Below are 17,997 nucleotides of genomic sequence, written 5' to 3'. Positions count from 1 at the left end.
GTCAGTGTTAGTATTTATTTTAAAAATACACAAAATATAAATTTTTTACATCAAAGTGTAATGATCTCACTTATACATTGTTCCATACTTACCTGGTTTTGTTTGCATCCTTATGCAAACATTAATAGATGGATTTGATTCTGATTTTTTGCTAGGGTTCATGTAAACAGCTGAGACTTCTACATAAAGTGGTTTTAAAAGGTAAGGTGGCCACAGAAACCCAATGGTGAAAGAAGAATTCGATTTGGTTTGTTTAACGAAACTGGCAGAAGACTTAGCACACAGGTAATCAAAGACTAAATTACTAGCTTCTAGGCATTTTAAATATTTAAAACCTTGAGGTTTTCTTCATCTTGTAAACATAACTTAGACCTTGTTGGCATTAAGTTTGAAAAGTAAAATATTAAACCATGATTTTCATCAGCCTGCCTGTGGTCAGTATACACTCTCTTTATTATGAGAATGAAACCAAGTAATAAGCAAAATACATCAGGAATTTCAAATTATACTGTAAAGAAGGTCCCGGCTGCCCTCTCTCCTGGGAGCGATCTAACTTATGCTGACCCTGCCACTGGCTGAGGATGATCCCCGCTGTCCACCAGACAGCACAATGCCCCAGCCGCGCCACGGTCAGTTCCTCTTGCTCCGTGTCTTCTGAAGCAGTAAGACTGCCTCCACCTCTGCTGGCTCCGCCGTCCTTCATTGGGCTTGGATTCACTGGGTCAGTGGTTTGTGACTCCTGTCAAGACTGTACTGTCCCTTTAAGGTACCACATGCCCCCATAGCTTACACAGCAGTCCTACGGAGAGAGAAATGTGTTAGGGGCAGAACTTACATCCTGGACAGAACACCATTACTCAATTTAGGATTAATGGCTAGAAGACAGATGGCGACTCAAGACCTGCCTGACCACAGGCTGTGGGCCTCAGAATCTCTCCCTCCCAGGGGTGTCCAAAAAGTGGGGAACCATAAGTGAATGTGCTTTGTAAGCATAAGATTAAAGAAAACACAGGTCAAGAAGCTGACCCAGAACAAAGGTGCCTCGTTAACAGCACTATATCATGGGCTCCCTCAGATCATCACGATGTTTTCTGAAAATACGGTATTTGTGCCACAGTCACTTCATAGAAGCATTACACGTAGTATACTTACTTTCATATACTAGATAAATTATATATTCCTTTTTAAACTAAATTTTAGAAATCGGGTCTACTGAAAGCAAGTGCTACGAGATTCAGAAGGGGAGGGGAGACTCTCACAGAGGCCCGGTGAACCTCAAAGGATGACCCACTAGACTATTTTTTGAAGGCGGTGTCCACATCTTAGTCCACTCCTGCCCGCACCCACCGTACCAGCACCCAGCCTCAGTGGTTGTAGAGACCCACCTGGCTGGGGAGGGGCTGGGAGAAGCCAGATTTAACAAAGATCCTGCCGACCTCCTCCTGAGCGCCCCCCACACGGGGGCCCAAACCCTCTGGGCCTGGTTACACAAAGTGGGTGTACCTTTAGCACTTTATCCACCTCCTGTTTACTCAGATCTTCTCCACACTCTTGAGTCAACCTCGACTGGATCATGTTCCGGCGTACCCGGTAATTTTTGGAAAAGATTTCAAGCAAAACCTGTCGGTGCTTTAGTAGCAAAAATATGTTATTTTGGAAAACAATCACCTAAAAGAGAAACATCCCCAAACAAGAAATGCAAAGCTATGGACCTAACTCCACATTGCAGTCTGTGTGCCCAGGACTTCCTTTATGATAAATACATCTGACCAACCTGTCCTGTTGAGATGCCAAGAAGAAAAAAGCCAGGGAAGTGCCAGCAGAGGAAAAGCAGGTTAGACATGGTGTTTCATGATAAACAGGAGTGGTAACTGCTTTAGGAGGTGGGAAAGGCACCATCTAAGCTGCACGAAGACAGGGCCAGGTCCGGAGAATCCAGACAGGCCAGGGCCAAAAGCTTTGTTTTGCATATCTTTAAAAATACACACTTTTTTTCTCTTAATTGTCAAATTCTTTGAACTTCCTATTCCTTCAGGACTAGAAAACTCAGATGCCACCTATCCTGGCCAAGAGCACAGAAGCTGGCCCGGGAAGAGTTGCCGCACTGCTCTCACTCCAGGGCCCATCACAGGCCCAGGGCACCGGCCTTCCCCTCCATCCTGGCCTCCCCGTCGTCAGCCCCACTAAAGCAAGAGGGGGAATGCTCCCCCTCCCCTCCACACCTTAGGGACAGGACCTGGATGAGGGCAGACTGGTGTTTTAAACTGCTAAAACAGTTCAGCAGTTTAATCTTAACCCTTAAAGTTTAGGTAAGTTCATGACTTAAGGAAAATTTCTGGACCTCGGAGTCCCTGACTATATAGACACGGCTGCTGGTTTAACTCCTATTTTGTCTGCTGGACCCTCATGCCCCTTCCTGCTGGGGTGACAAGAGGCAAAATGGACCAATTCCTCTTAGAAGCCAGCACCTAAGATCTGATAAGAGATTCTTACTGCCAGAGGCCACCTGAGAAATGTGGGGCCGTCCCTGCTTCACGAGTCCAGCTGGAAGAGAGAATCCTCAGGGAAGGTCTATAAACCTCTAAGTACCTAGGACCCTATCCTGTTCATAGGGAGCTGAATTAAATCTCTAGGGTCAATCCTGAGTCTATAGCTTTTAAAAAAGGACTCTGGCACCGGGGTGGCTCAGCCGGTTAAGTGGCTGCCTTCGGCTCAGGTGATGATCCCGGGGTCCTGGGATCGAGCCCCACACTGGGCCCCCTGCTCAGTGGGGAGAGCGTGCTTCTCCCTCTTTCCATTCCTGTTCTCTCTTTCAAATAAATAAAATCTTTAAAAAATAAAAAGAGGGTTCTAATGTAGCTGGTCCAGACTGGCAAATCAGGAACCACTGGCTTTGGCTCACATCACTGGCACATCCAGCCTGTTTTAACAATACACAGAGACATGGAGCCAGAATATTTAAAACTGGGAGTGGATGGATAATCTGAGGTGTAAATTACTATACTCTGGGGCTCCCCAGAGGCCCGGCCCCACCTCTCTGCTCTTGAGATGGCAGGAGAGGTCACCTTACCTGATCGCTCATGTCTCCAGACTCCCAGAGGGCGAACACCTTCTGCTCATCTGGGGACGCAGCAGTCTGGGGGGGAAACTAACCAAGGCCCAGGCGTGAGTTGTCTTTACCACAGGGGTCCACCTGCCCTGCCCCTCACCCCTCCCAGTCTGCATGAGCCCCATTCAGGGAATGAATCGATGGGCGACGGTGGGTTCCAATTCCAGCTCCTCCCACTCACTAGGGCTTCAGTGGGACAGAGTGGGGCACCCACAGCCCGAAGTCCCCAGGTGCACGAGACAAGGAGGGGATCAGGCTTGTTTCTCCTGCTAGCTTGGCATTAGCTCACCTCCAACATCCAGCATCACCCTACCCTAAACGTAAACCCTCAGAGGTGTCCTAAGAAATACTCCCCCATACCTCCACCTCCCTAGGAAGTTCCGTTCCGGGGGATTCCTTTCCACCCCTTCCCTCCAGGGCTGTGTCAGTACGGGCCCAGCACACCAGTGGGTTTGGCAGCGTCCGAAGGTGGACCAAGAAAAGGGTGACCAGGCTCAGGGCACCCGGTAGAGTGGTTTCCAGCCGTGACACAATCCAAGCAACAGCAGCGGCGACTACCAGCCACAGGAAGCCGCAGGGGGACTAAATGTACAATATCATTCGATCACAGAAAACCGGAGGTAGGAGCAGGGTGTGGCAGCCCCGACTCTCCAGGGGAGAATCCAGCTCAGAGTTTACTCAGGTCCAGGTCACACCTCTAATAAGGAGCAGAACTAGGGTCAAACCCACATCTGCGTCTCACTCTCCCTGGACCTCAGCACCCTTGTGTGAAAAACGAGGCTAAGCATATTGGGGGGAATTGGGGCTTATCTTCCTTTGGGGGAGGCGGGTGGGGGGGGGGCTATCCTAGATAGTCCCTACATCAGGATCACAGGGAGGGAGGTCGATGGGAGAAGCAAAAAGGTCGGTGATCCCCCGGGGACACCAGCCCCACCAAGAGGAAGGAGCAGGGCCAGTGGGGCCTGAGAGTGGCCACTTCACATCCCTCAGCAGCCCGAGGCGGCTTTGCTAACCCTGGGCAGGTGCCCTCCCCTGCCTGGCCCAGCTCAGAAACGTGACCCTGGAGCTAACCAGACCCATTTGCTGGGTAGGCCAGGGTGACTCCACATTGGGCAGGGCCCCTAACCCTAGTACCTTGTACAGGAAACCGCACCAAGGAGGCTCCCTGCCACAAGGGCCAGATCTCCTGGGGCAGCCCGGGCAGCAAAGCTCTGAGGGCCTCTCGTCCTAGTTTCTGCGTCTCACGCACACAAAGATGGCCGTCGCCTCAGATCACCCGAAACTGCAGGTGCTTCTGACCTGGGATTGACAATGTCAATAGCCCCACACCACACAGATCTGCTGCCAGGCCTTGGCAGAGCCTTCAGGGAGAGAATGACCAGCACCACCTCCTGGAGCCACGGCCGGGCCCTCTTTACCCTCAGCTGAGGGAAATGTCCAACAGCCTCCCCGCTCCTGTGTTTCTTCCACTCCGGGCCCCTCCTGCTGCCGGGACAAGCGGCCCCTTCCGCGGGCCTGGCCGTGCTGGTCAGCTAAGCCCTACTAGGGCGGGAGGCCTGCCAGAAGCCAGGCACGAGTCTTGGGCTCTGGTGACAGGCTCAGTGCATCTCTGTTAAAGCAGAAGATTTCAGCTCAGCAGCCACTACAGGCTCCAATTCAGCTCAGCACTTCCTGGACGTATGACCTTTATACAAGCTCATTTCACTTCTCTCAAAGTTGGTTTCTACGCAGGCAAACTGCAAAGAGCAAGTGATGACAGAAGTGCACTCAGCCTGAAACATGACCAGGCCGACAGGAACAAGAGGTGCCGGCAGGATAGGATCCTGCGTGGACCAAGGCCCTGCTGTAGCTCAAGCAACGGGCCAGCACTGCTGGGGGGGAGGGGGGCCTGGGCCCCATCCTTGGACACCGAAGCCAACATCTGCCCACGTGACATGAGGGTGTGGAGCCTAAGAGGCCCAAGGTCACACAAAGCCACCACAAGATGCAAACCCAGGTCACTGGTCCTCCCAAGTTCCCATGCGGCCTCTAAACAACAGGTTCCCCCAAAGCAAGCAGGGCAAGGCCACTCCAAAGTAACTCAACTCATTTCCTTTCTGCCAGGAAAGCTGCTGCCTGCCCAGGAGCCCTCCTGAGGGGTGGCCTTGTGTGTATGCCCATCTGGGGGCGCAGGCTCTACTTACAGGCACCAGTATTTGCTTGCACCCGGCGGCCAGCACCGTGTCCTGCAGCATGCGGTCCGAGATGCCACTGAACAGTGTGTGACCAGGTGGCAGGCTGGCCAAATGCAGGTTGAAGAGGCGCTTGAGTTCACTCAGCGTGAGCACAAACTGTCTCTGAAAGGTGGCCTCCACGAAGGCCCTCAGTTCCTGGGCCACGGGGGTGCTGGCACAGCCAGGGGGCGGGTGCCCATTGAAGCTGTCCCCACCTGCCGCCCGCCCACTAGGCAGCCCATTGGCCAGCCTGCTGTGGAGGCCGCCACCAAGAGAGGTGTCCATGGGCTCCTCGTCTTCCTCTGCGTCTCGTTCTTCCTCTTCCTCTCCCTCCTCACTCATGGGCTCCTCCTTGATCCGCACACCAGGCAGGACCTCGGACACCCGCATCTGCTCCTTCCTCCGCTGTAGCTCCCGTTCCAGCAGCGCGTGGTTCTGCTGGGCCTTACTTTTGGCCACTTGGACCCGCTGGTCCCCAGAGATCAGCCCAGCAGGCCCTGCGGGGAGAGGCAGCGCTGCTCAGCAACGGCACAAAGAAGGGCCCTCCGTCCACGGACAGCCCCTCCCAGCCCAACAAGAGGAGCAAGGCACCTAACAATGCAGGCTGGCCAGGGCTGAAGCCAGCGGTATAGTCCTGCCTCTCACCCCCACATGACCCAGGAGGGATTTAGCTACCCCAGCGATGGGAGAAATAGAACTGGGGAAAAAACAGAATCCCGCGTTGGGGGATTTAAACCAGAAGGGGTTACTACTGAGTTAGTCCCTGCCAGTTCCTCCCGTCCCACCGCCACCTTCTGCCGACTGAGGAAGGCCTGCAACCCAGCACAGCACAGCCCCAGAGCTGAGAAGCCCCCAGTACCCGAGGCCAGGGATTTGGCCACTGGACAAGCCTTAAGGTGAGGTCTGTGGGGAAGAGGGAGGAAGGCACAGAAAGCACAACTAGTGGGGAGAGTCACACATCCCTCTGTGGCCCCGAGCCCCGACAAGCCCCAGTGAGGCAGGCCTCCCAGAGCCAGAGTTGGGTTAGGGGCCTGCCTAGTCCAAAACCTCTCGCACACCTGATTGTCCATCTGGCTTCTTTGGCAAGGTTTCCTTCACAAGATTATAGACTTTTTCTAATCTGAAAAGAAGAATAAACTCTTTTAACTTTATGCCACGTCCCCTGTCACCTGCCTCACTAGAGCAATAGCTGCCACCAAGGCCAGGGACATCCTGCTGCCTGAGGATGCCATGTGCCCAGAGCCCTGTCCGCCCTCCCCCACAGCGCACAGGCCCCGCACCCACTGGGAGCCCCTGGGGCTCCTGCTCCTTCACAACCCCTCAGCTCTGTGGGATGGCTGTGCCAGGCCTGTGCTGCGGGGGGGAGGGGGTTCTAGGATCAATCCACAGTGTCCACTGGAGCAGAGGAAGGGGTGCACGCGGCCCCAGCCCAGACATGACCCAGGGGGCGAGGTGGCTGTGGACAGCCCAGCAAGCCCTTACTTGGCCTGGATGCCCGTCCACAGCATATGCTGCCGCTGGACCACATCTGGATGTTTCTTGATGAACTCCCCATCGTAAGGCAGTATGAACTCCCAGCCTTTGTTGATCCTCACTACGGCCATGTGCTCCAGAAAGTCCTTCACATCCTCTGTGCAGAGCTGGGGGCAACAACAGAGGTGAGGCCCGCAGGCCTGACAGGCCACCAGCCCCCATTCCCTGCAGTGGCAGGGCCCGGGCCTCCCAGCATCACTTACTTTGGTCACTGCTGCCACCTCTTTCCTTACCACCCACCGGCTCTGCGTGAACTTCCACATCTGTGGGAGAAAAACAAGCATGTTTCCAGGGGGCAAAGACGGATCACTGGTAAGACCCTCCCCCAGGCCCCTGTAATTGTCCTGGAAGCCTGGGATTTCCCCACTAAGAACTCAGGTTTGACTAGACCCTCTCCCAGGCCCTGCTTTGGCAGTGTCCACACGAACAGAGAACAGCTGGCAGGCAGTGGCAGATGGCACTTGTGCTTCGGCCAACAAGCCGAGGATAAAGGATCCACTGCACTTTGACTCCGAGACAAAAATAAACTGCATCTGCATCTAGATACTATCTGTCCAGAGAAGCTGGGACATCCAATTGGGAAAAGATGCTCGCACTCTTTTTGAACAGCTCAAGGGCTGCATGAACACGTCATGGTCACTGTGGACAGCCTAGGAGACCGAGGTCCCCAAGTTCAAAGCACAAAGCTGAACTTTGTGAACTCCCTCATGGGAGGCAGTGCAAATCCAGCAGCCGGGGTTCAAACCTATGAGAGGGATACCCTGGCCAGGACTCAGGTTCTGGATAAGGGCAGGGCATGGGGCAGGGCAATGGACTGGAGGAATGAGCTAACTGAGGAGTCGCAAAAACCCACAGCAATAATGCAGGGAACAGGTAGGAGAGAAGCAGGCCTCCCGGGACTATGGAGAACACGACTGTCAGCCCCACCCAAAGCCAGAACTATTCAGGGATTTGGGCCCATGGTACCAGACTGTCCACAAGCATTCATAATGAGCCAGAAATCTGGTTTGTACCAGAGTCCACCTATGGCCTCTGGTTTGTAATCCCCAGGCCAGAGGAACTCCCGTGTTCTTACAAAGCCCAAGACTCCAGGATTCTGAGTTGAAGGACAAAGAAAACAGGGTCCAGAGCTCTGCCCCCAGCCTGGCCACACATACCTGCCCTTCTCCCACTGCCCAAGCCAAGATTCCAAAAGCCCTGCACTGGCCCCAACCCGCTCCCATGACCCTGCCCAACCAAGCAAAGGGCAGAGCACTGAGCACTTACAACAAAGTCTCGACCCCGGCAGAGCACCTCGGCAGGCACGCCGCTGTGAGGGCTGGAAGAGTCCTTGGGATACAGGATGTCACTGCCAACGAGAGCAGGAGCAGCAGGTCAGTCCCATTCCTCAGCCCTTCTGCCTCCCGCAGTGCCCGTGCCCCAGCCCAGTCCAGGCCTCTCCAACACCGGCCAGTGCAGCTTCTATTGGGGCTTCCTGGAGCCTGGCTCTGTGAACATGTCTGTAGAAAAGCAGCACTCTTAAAACACCCCCCTCCCCCAAGAGTTCCTTCTGTCAACCCTTCTTGACTTTGCATGCACACATTAGCCCAGCCTGAGAGCCACCGCAGTCAGGGAGGACAGGGGCTCAGAAACAGGCCAGCCTGAGACAGTGAGTCCCACAGGCAAGGCAGCTGTGAGGCCTGGAGAGACTGGCTGGAAAGCAGGACACGAGGCCTTCACCACCTGCTGGAAGGGATGGGAGCAGTGTGAGTAGGAGCAAGAGGGGTCAGGGGCTGGGACCTGGATGGGACTTGGATGGGCCCTGAGGCATGAGTGGGGCGGAAGCCTCTGGAGAGAAGGGAAACACCAGGCAAGCCTAGAGAACTTCAGGGCCTGGGGGCACAGGGTGCTGAGGCTTACGAGTATAACCTTGACCAACTTCAGCCACAGACGCTGTCACACTCACACCACCCCATACCATCCTATGCCTGGGGTGCCTCTGCTCTCCTGCCCCCTCCTTCTGCTAGGAGACTTCACTCCTGCCTCCTCAATCCTACCTGGCAACCAACTAATACCCTTCCTTTAAGGTTGAGCTCTGTGTCCACTCCCATCCCAGAAACACTCTTTGGGGACAGGGACCTGGCTTATGTTGCTCATCACTGCCACACAGAGAAGGGAGCTGCTAGGTAGGTACTGAACGAATGGATAAACGTGGTGCGTGCCCTGCCCTGGGCTCATCTGCAATGGTGCCCAGCTTTGCCCCACACAATTCCCAAGGGCAGGGACAGTGTAGGAATGACAGCGGAGCACAGGACACAGAACAAGCAATCACGACATAGTTCATGAACAATGTGTAAATTTTGCATCACCTCCACACAGAAACAGAAGGGACACGGCAAGAAAGGAGCGCCACCCACAGGCCACGGCGTGGCAGTGAGGGCTTGCAGCAGGAGCGGAAGAACCGGGGAGCCAGTAAACACATGGCCCCAGAGGCCCCATGTCCAGGTTACAAGGATGGACCCCAGGCTGAAAGTGCAGAAGCACCAGGGCCACAGGCACTGCTGGGCCAAGAGCTCAAACCTCAGCTCCGGGACCGCCTTGCTGCCAGATGTTTGGCAAGTGTCTGCCTCTCTGGGTCAGTGTCCTTGAGTGAGGGGACGGCCCCTCCTGGCTCTCACCCATTCGTGACATAAATATACCTGGGTGGTCCCACTTAATGAGGGATGTGACATCCAACATCCAAAGACCTTCCATAATCAAACACGTGTGTGGCACAACAGCTGGAACTACTGACAGACACTGGACAAGTTTCCCAGTGCAAGGGCGCCATCAGGTGGCAGTAACGTGAACAGACTCTACAATTCAACCAGCTTGGCCAACCAGCTGAAATGACAGGAGCTTCTGCAAGGAGTTAAAAAATTTGGAACAAATTTTTAAAGAGATTGTTCACCTTACACCATATCTTCTAAAAAGTGAGCCCTTACTAGTATACCTTATGTCACACTATTTAAAATAAATATAATTCGGGGCAGCCCCAGTGACTCAGCGGTTTAGCGCCGCCTTCGGCCTGGGGTGTCATCCTGGAGACCTGGGATTGAGTCTCATGTTGGGTTCCCTGCATAAAGCCTCCTTCTCCCTCTACCTGTGTCTCTGCCTTTCTTTCTCTTTCTCTCTCTCTCTCTGTCTGTCAAGAATACATAAATCTTTTTAAAAAAATAAAAATAAACATAATTCATACAAACATGAAATGCACCCACACTTACTACCAAGGGTCTGAGATATGCTAAGCATTATACCGAGTGTCAGGGACACAAGGTAGGGTCAGAATAGAAGTCCCTACTACCCTCATCCCTCTTGAAAATAATGGTCTGGTGGAAGGGTCACAGAAGAGAAACTACTGGAAGGCATCAAGCCACATGCTCCAAACCCCACGGGACACATGAAACAAAACTCACACCCAGATGCATCTTAATGAACTGTGGAAAGCCACAATAAGAGAAAATCTCAGAGAGAGCCAGAGGGGACCAAGGGACTCATCACTAGAAACAATGGGAATGAGAACGCAATGAAACTATGTCAGTGTGTGGAAGGGAAACAATCAACCTCGAATCCTACACTCAAGAAAAATATCCTTTAACAATAAAGGTGGAGGGCAGCCACAGTGGCTCAGCGGTTTAGCACCAGGGCGTGATCCTGGAGACCTGGGATCGAGTCCCATATTGGGCTCCCTGCATGGAGCCTGTTCTCCCTCTGCCTGTGTCTCTGCCTCTCTCTCGGTCTCTCATGAATAAATAAAATCTTAAATCAATCTTAAAACAATCAATAAAGGTGGAATAGATATTTGCAACCATACAATACCCAAGGAACTCCTCCCCCCTGCAGATCTTCTTTAAGGGAACACCCCAGCAATTTTTGGCAGGAGATAATTATCCCAGATAAAAACTCAGATGCAGAAAGGGATGATGAGCAAAATCAAAAAGAAAATATGTGAGATCTGAAGAACACTGACTGGATAAAATAACATCTTGTGGATTTTAAACTACAATTAAAAATATAGAAATAAAATAGAAATATAATGGCACATGAGTTGAGAGGAAGATAAACAGAAAGCATTCTAAGGTCTCTGAATTGTACTGGATTAAGAGTAAAATACAGCCATTAATATAACTATGATCAGTTATGAATGCACTCTGAATCTGTAGGCTACTCACTAAAAGAGCCCAGAAAGGGTAACTTCTAAATTAGCAGGGAGATATGGAGTAACAAAAAAAGGATCAAGCAGCAGGTAAGAATGGATTTAAAATGCAGGACAACCAGTGCTATGGTAGACTTAAACCCAAAACATCAGTAATCACGAACTGAAATGCATCAGATGGTCCCATGCAGAGGAACTCACCTCTTCACCACCCAGTTTCCCTGGACCAGCATCGCCACCTTCTGGATGCCACGCAGAACAGCCACAGAATCGATGGAGGGGCCTAGGAGGCTCATCAAGTTGGCAAAAGGCATGACCTTCACTGAGGAGGACACAGATGTCAGACAAGCGAAGGGGCCCTTCCCTCTCCCTCACCAAGTCTATACAGCTTCAGGCTCATGTAACCACTCCAGCGTGTGAATAACACTGACACATGGGTAATAATAAGAGCTGACTTCACTGGCTGCTTGTGCGGGCACCCCACCTTACTGAATTCTGGAGGAAACACCCCAAGGTGTGCTCCTTAAAGGTAAGACTACTATGGGGTGTCTGGTTCAGCTGGTAAAGTAGTGACTCTTGATCTCAGGGTCATGAGTTCAAGTCGCATGTTTGGTGTGGAGTGTACTCAGAAAAAAAAAAAAAAGGTAAGACCATGACTCCTGGGGCCCAACAAGGGCCCAGGGAAGGCCTGTTGGCAGCGAGGGCAGTGGCCTGGCACCCCAGCAGCCCCAGGCAGAGCTGGGAGCTCACCTCTGCTCAGGCACCTGGAGATCCTAGAAGTGGTATCTCAGGAAAGGAGCCCAGGGCCTGGGATTAAGCTCTGAGGTTCAGGACTCACCCTACCCTACAGGTTCTGGCCCCCAAGTCCTCTGAAAGATACCAGTCCCTACTGGGTGCAGCCTGGTGCAGGTACCACAAGACAGTGCAAGGCTCTGTATAAGCCATGAAAAAGCCTCATCTCCGCCCTCAGGAGCTATCCTAGTTCCCTAGGCTCGGGAACATCAGTGGCCTGCCCAGGCTCACAGCAGGGCAGTGGCCCAGCCGGAATGAGAACAGGAATCAGAGCCTGCTGAGGGAGCCCAACAGGCCACTGTGGTGCATTCCTTCTAGGCAAGGTCAGAGCCGTCAAGCCAGGCCCGTGCTGAGTCCTTAGTCTGTCCTAGAGTCCATTTCCCCAGGAGGTCGTAGGCCTGGGTTCCCCCTGGAGGAAGTGGGTGTCCACCCACCATTCTTCATCAAGATCTTGATCTGATCAGCCAGGGGCAAGGTGCGCAGCTGGGCCATGGACAGGACGTTGCTGGGGGCCACGGGTTTGTCTCTGGTGAAAACAGAGACAGCGGGTTAGAGGAGAGGGTGAGAGGAAAGATTTGGGGTGGGGAGGGTGGCATCTGGCCCAACTCTACTCACTTCTCCTCTTCTGGGCTGGGTGGCATCAGCATCATGAGGTACTCACTGCAGTGGGGGAGAGGGCAGGGTCAGCCGCTCCTGGGCTCTGCCTGCTCCACCCTTGCCCACAAACCCAGACCCCACCCAGGCTGAGGCCTCCCAAAGGAGGGCTGGGGGGTAGGTGGCAGACCCACACCCACCAAGACCTAGCTCCCCCCCCAACTTGCAGAGAAAGGACGACCACCTCTTTCCACACCCACCCCCCAGCCCTCTCCAGAGGGAGGGCCCCCTCCCATGTCCATCTCCCCTGCTACAGTAGGGGCCACAATCCCTAGGAAGGCCCCCACACTGAAGGGACCGCCCCCCGGGGCCAGTGGTAGGCTCAGTAGCTTAAGACCCTGGCCCAGCCAGTCCCACCTGGGTGACTTGACGAGCTCTGTGTTCTCAACCCCACTGGAACCCTGGCACAGCAGGTACTGGCGCTCATGCTCAGAGCGGCTGTCCTGTGGGGGAAGGGGCAGGGTGGGAAGACCCTCAGCTACCACTCCAGGCCTGCACCACCCCCCTGAGATCCTTTGCACTCCAGTTCTTACCCCTGCATCACCTTCCACTCCAGTCGCCTACTGTCTTGCCCCACGGCCAGCCAGAGGATCATATTCAACCACCTGAGCATGGCATTCAAGGCCTCTGTGGTGTGGCCTCAACCAACCATTTCCAGCTTTACAACTGAGCGGCCCCAGCAGCCATGCCCTAGGTGCCCTGCCTGTGACCATTACCATAGGACCATTAACAGCAATGACAAAGTAACAGCTAACAGCCACTGAGCACCTACTACGTGCCAGGCTAAGTCCAATGGCTTCATATACACATCAACTTACCTCATGAGGTAATTTGCCTAAAGCCACACACTAGGAAATGGCAGAGCTTCTGATGTCGGATTCTAAGGCTCTGCCAACACCAATCTCTTTCAGGAGGTTTCAGAGATCAGGAGTTGCTGTTCCCTGCCCCCCACTAGAAAAATGTTGGGGAGGCCTAGTGCATCTTTGGCTTCAACTCAATTGCTTCCCTTACTTGATACAGCTTCAAGGATTAGGTTCTAAGCCAGCACACAAGATGGAAACCTAGTAAAAAGCATGCCTGGCAGATACACGGTGAACTCAGCCAGTGGCCGAGGGCCGGTTCTCCACAGAGCACCTTCATTCAGGATCCGCGATGCATAAAGCTAAGTAAGCCCCACCCGGTGGCTGGCTAGATGCTCACACTTGAGAGCCTAAGGGATATCAAAATCCCTGACCCAGGAAACAGCCGACTCGTTTCCCAATCTCCTGCTCCCCCCGGGACACATGCTAAGTGGACCAGCTGTCCACCAGACTTTATCCCCTCTTGCTGGGCTACCACCACGTGGCCCTCACTGAACACGAAACCAGTTCAAGATGAGCCACTGAGGCCACGCAGAGCCCCGGGCTTCTCTCCCAGGCCCGCACCTCAGGGACCCTGGCTCACCCTCAGGCCATAGTAGTGCAGGTGCACCCAGGGCTCTTCAGCATGCTTCTTCTGCAGGAACTCGTAGGACTGCACACGGCGCTGGCGGGCCTGCTCGGACTCCGGACGCGAGAACCGCACCTGGGAGGGGGGCGTGGCCTCAGGCCCAGGACCCATCCTGGGCTGCTGTCCCAAGTCCCCAGGGACACTGGAGAGCCCCGCACCACTCCCACCTCCCCGTTTCCCGATACAGATCTCTTAAATTCAGTTCCAACCACATCCCTCTCTGTGACTTGCCGACACAGGCCAGGGAGCAGCTTTCTTTTGCTCCTGCCTGCCCGGAGCCCAATCCATTTCCACTGCCCCTGGTAACAGGACCCCCATTTTCTTTGGGGGAAATGCCCAGGTTCCCCTCAGTTCGGGGGAGCAGATATCCCTCCCCTGCCCCCACCCCCACACACATTCCCAGCCACAGGAGTGGGCACGTGACTCAGACCTGGACAATCCGAGCACCAAGTCCTCTTAGCCACAGGGGCTGGTTCAGGGTTGGCCAAGCCAATGAGTCCAGTCTGGGACTTTAGTTAGAAGTAATGAGAAAGAAGTTTCTTTTCCCCTGGGGTCTTGGAAGCTGGGAGGATGTGAGCCTGGAGCTGGGACAACTCTGTACCACTGGGGACAGACACCCTGCCTGAGAAAGAGGCCAAAAGAGGAAGGCAGAACCTGGAGATGGAGATGGAGAAACCAGGTCTCGATGACAGAGTCTGAGCACCTGAATCCAGCTATACCTGAAGCTATCCCTCAACTTTTCAGTAACAGAAACCAATACAATCCATTTTGGGCTCATGCCAGGTAGATTGGGGTTTCTGTTGCTTAGAGTCCAGATGGAACCAAGCCCTGGCACCTCTCTTATGAAGGGTACCTGCATAGGGGCATTGGCTGGATTATAGAACCCTGGGATTTTTTTTTTTTAAGTAGGCTCCATGCCCAACAGGGCCTTGAACTCAGGACCCTGAGAGCAAGAGCTGCACCTTCTACCGACTGAGCCAGTCAGGTGCCCCAGAATCATGGGATTCTATATGCGTCCTTTAAAGTTCACAGGCCAGTTGAGTCCCTGAGAAGGGAAGGAGGGCTCTAAGATCATTCAATAAGCTACTGAGAGAACAGGGTGAGCACCCACCCCCCCCCACACACACTGGTTAGGTCGGGATCCGCTCGACCTAAGGATATGCAAAGGCTCACAACTTAAGCCATGTCTATATGCCATCTGTGTCACTATTTGAGCATTCTTTCTTAAATACTCATTTTAACCTACATAATCGTACACAGTGGAAACTCTATAAACCATAAAAGGTCAATATTCTTCTAACAATGTCTGAAATATAGAAATAAGTATTAAGATAGAAACATTCCATCTGCGCACCACTGGAAAGACAGAATTATGTGGTTCATGAACATGGGGTTTGGCCCCACTAGAACATGGGCTTCATGGCACAGACTGTGTGGGTTCACTGGACCTCCTAGGCCCTGGTTCCTCCTCCCAGGCAATTCCAATTCCAGCCAAGCCCCAGGGTCCCAACTCTACAGAAACCCCAGGCTGCTGTCCTGTGTACAGCTAGGGTAGCTCAGCATGGGCAGAGGACAGGTTATCCCTCCAGGCTGCCCAGCAAGCAGGCTCTGAAGGATTGGACACTGTTGTATTATCTGTTCCACCCCCAGACCTGGGGTCTGCATAGATCTTCCCACCCCTTGCAGCCTGCAGGCAGCTGACCTATATATAAAGCTGGCCCCACTGTCCCCCTAAGCTGCACCCTCCCTCTTCTCGGGGCCAGAGCTCACTCACCGTGATCTGCTTCACATCTTCTTCTGCCTCATCCTGTGAAGAGTCTCCTGCTGTAAGAGAAAGCAGACTCTTCTTACAGCCTCTAATGGAGCCCCCAACTCCCCAGAAAGCCTCATGCAGGGGGATCTGCAAATTCTCCTTCTAGACAAAGGTGGTTGCACAAGTCCGCCGTTCTCAGTTAGGGGCAAGTTTGTCCACCAGGGGAAGAAAATCATTTTTGGTTGCCAAAACTATGGATGTGAGTGCTCCTGGTATCCAGTGGGTAGAGCCAGGGATGCTGCTAAGCATCCTGGAATCCATCCCTCTGCAGTTAATTTTTTTTTTTAAGATTTTACTTATTTATTCATGACAGACACACAGAGAGAGGCAGAGACACAGGCAGAGGGAGAAGCAGGCTCCATGCAGGGACCCCAATGAGGGACTTGATTCCTGGACTCTGGGATCACACCCTGAGCCAAAGGAAACGCTCAACAGCTGAGCCACCCAGGCATCCCCCTCTCAGTGATTTTTTCCATGACCAACCCATCCCGCCAAAAAGCAGACAGACAGAAGGGCCCCAGAGCTCACCCTCATTGGCAGCCTCCCTCTCTCGGTGCTTGGCGTCTGCCTTATCCAGGTAGGAGAAGCTCGGCCGAAGCTGCAGGATGCCATGTAAAGGCGTCAGGTGAAGCTCACCTGGCAGAGGAAGAAGGGCTTGGACCTGACTCTAGGAACTAGGGCTAGCCCACCCATCCTGGCCTTGGCCTGCTGCCAAAACAACCTCACCTCTGCTCTAGCCCCCAGTCCCAGAGCCTTGGGACCACCGGGAATGTGGCCATTCCCAATCCCACCTGGCCCTGAGGATGCAGTAAGCACACAACGGCATATACCTAGAGCATTCTGCTCAAAGCTGCTTCTTTAAGCCTTTAAGGCCTTCCCAACCCTGGTCACCACCACCTCCCCGCCAGTAGCTCACTCTGGCACACACAGGGCAACCCTTCCAAACACAGCCTGCTCTTCCTACCAGGCCCTTGTCAGACAAATACCAAATGATTTCACTCATATGTGGAATTTAAGAAACAAAAGAATGGGGGAAAAAAAGCACAAACACAAAAAACCAGACTCGGGGCTCCTGGCTGGCTCAGTCCACAGAACATGCGACTCTCCACCTCTAGGTTAGGAGTTTAAGCCCCACATTGGGTGGGTGTGGAGCCTACTTAACAAAACAAAACAATCACAGAACCCACAGACTCTTAACTACAGAGAACAAACTGACGGTCACCAGAGGGGAGGTGGGTGGGGGATGAGTAAAATAGGCGATGGGGAGTCAGAGCACATGTATCACAATGAGCCCTGAGTCAGGTACAGAATCATTGAATCACTTCATTGTACGACTGACACGAATATAACACTTTGTTAATTAAAACGGAGTAAAAAAATTAAAAAAAAATCGTCTCATTCTCCATATAATAATAATTTCCAGAAATGTTAAACAGTTTTGTATAAAATTAAACTTTATTTTTTTTTTAATTTTTTTTTTTATTTATTTATGATAGGTACACAGTGTGAGAGAGAGAGGCAGAGACACAGGCAGAGGGAGAAGCAGGCTCCATGCACCGGGAGCCCGATGTGGGATTCGATCCCGGGTCTCCAGGATCGCGCCCTGGGCCAAAGGCAGGCGCCAAACCGCTGCGCCACCCAGGGATCCCCTAAAATTAAACTTTAAATACTAGAAAAAAAAATTTAGAGGAGAACCTTTGTATGAACCTAGGATAGGAGAAAGAATCCTAAAGAACAAGACAGGACAGGCAACTTGGCTACAGAAAAATACAATCACGTTGGGAAGATGGGAAAAGTCCTGCAGATGGATGGTGGTGATGGTGGCACACCAACTTGAATGCCCTCAATGTCACTGAACTATATATACACTTAAAAATGGTTAAAATGAGGGATGCCTGGGTGGCGCAGTCAGGTAGGTGTCTGACTGGGTTTCAGTTCAGGTCGTGATCTCAAGGTTGTGAGGTCAAGCCCCTTGTCAGGCTCTGTGCTCAGCACAGAGTCTAAGATTCTCCTCTTCCTCTGCCTACCCTTACCCACCCTCCTGGGAGTTTGCACTCTCTAAAATAAAGAAATCTTTTTTAAAAAGTATATTTAACAATAAAAATTAGTTAAGAAAAATGAATGGTCCTAGTTTCAAGATGTGAGACACAGATGCAAAAAAGAAAGATATTTATCTGATAATACTTTTGAGTCTATTCTAGTTTGTTTCCTAAGTGTTCAG

The 17,997-nt window shown here is 52.6% G+C and overlaps 1 protein-coding gene across 4 annotated transcripts in view; it reads right to left on the bottom strand.

Annotated features, from left to right (window-relative positions):
- Positions 1 to 17,997, bottom strand: part of POLR3E (RNA polymerase III subunit E) — a 29,618-nt gene continuing 11,621 nt past the window's right edge. For 2 of the 4 annotated variants that reach the window (XM_055340326.1, XM_055340328.1), the window contains 15 exons: positions 16,305 to 16,412; positions 15,738 to 15,787; positions 13,919 to 14,038; positions 12,833 to 12,918; positions 12,437 to 12,481; positions 12,256 to 12,347; positions 11,231 to 11,351; positions 8,122 to 8,203; positions 7,059 to 7,118; positions 6,805 to 6,962; positions 6,381 to 6,442; positions 5,293 to 5,819; positions 3,071 to 3,148; positions 1,504 to 1,629; positions 1 to 799 (listed from right to left, as the gene is read on the bottom strand). In XM_055340326.1, coding sequence (XP_055196301.1) covers positions 743 to 799; positions 1,504 to 1,629; positions 3,071 to 3,148; positions 5,293 to 5,819; positions 6,381 to 6,442; positions 6,805 to 6,962; positions 7,059 to 7,118; positions 8,122 to 8,203; positions 11,231 to 11,351; positions 12,256 to 12,347; positions 12,437 to 12,481; positions 12,833 to 12,918; positions 13,919 to 14,038; positions 15,738 to 15,787; positions 16,305 to 16,412 — 1,772 coding nt within the window. In that variant the 3' untranslated portion in view covers positions 1 to 742. Of the gene's footprint in view, positions 800 to 1,503; positions 1,630 to 3,070; positions 4,846 to 5,292; positions 5,820 to 6,380; positions 6,443 to 6,804; positions 6,963 to 7,058; positions 7,119 to 8,121; positions 8,204 to 11,230; positions 11,352 to 12,255; positions 12,348 to 12,436; positions 12,482 to 12,832; positions 12,919 to 13,918; positions 14,039 to 15,737; positions 15,788 to 16,304; positions 16,413 to 17,997 lie in introns of those variants that run through there. The other 2 variants (XM_055340327.1, XM_055340329.1) reach the window with 2 other exon arrangements.

Source organism: Nyctereutes procyonoides, unplaced genomic scaffold, assembly GCF_905146905.1.
Source record: "Nyctereutes procyonoides isolate TBG_1078 unplaced genomic scaffold, NYPRO_anot_genome, whole genome shotgun sequence".
Taxonomy (NCBI): domain Eukaryota; kingdom Metazoa; phylum Chordata; class Mammalia; order Carnivora; family Canidae; genus Nyctereutes; species Nyctereutes procyonoides.
This window is presented reverse-complemented; position numbering and strand designations above follow the sequence as displayed.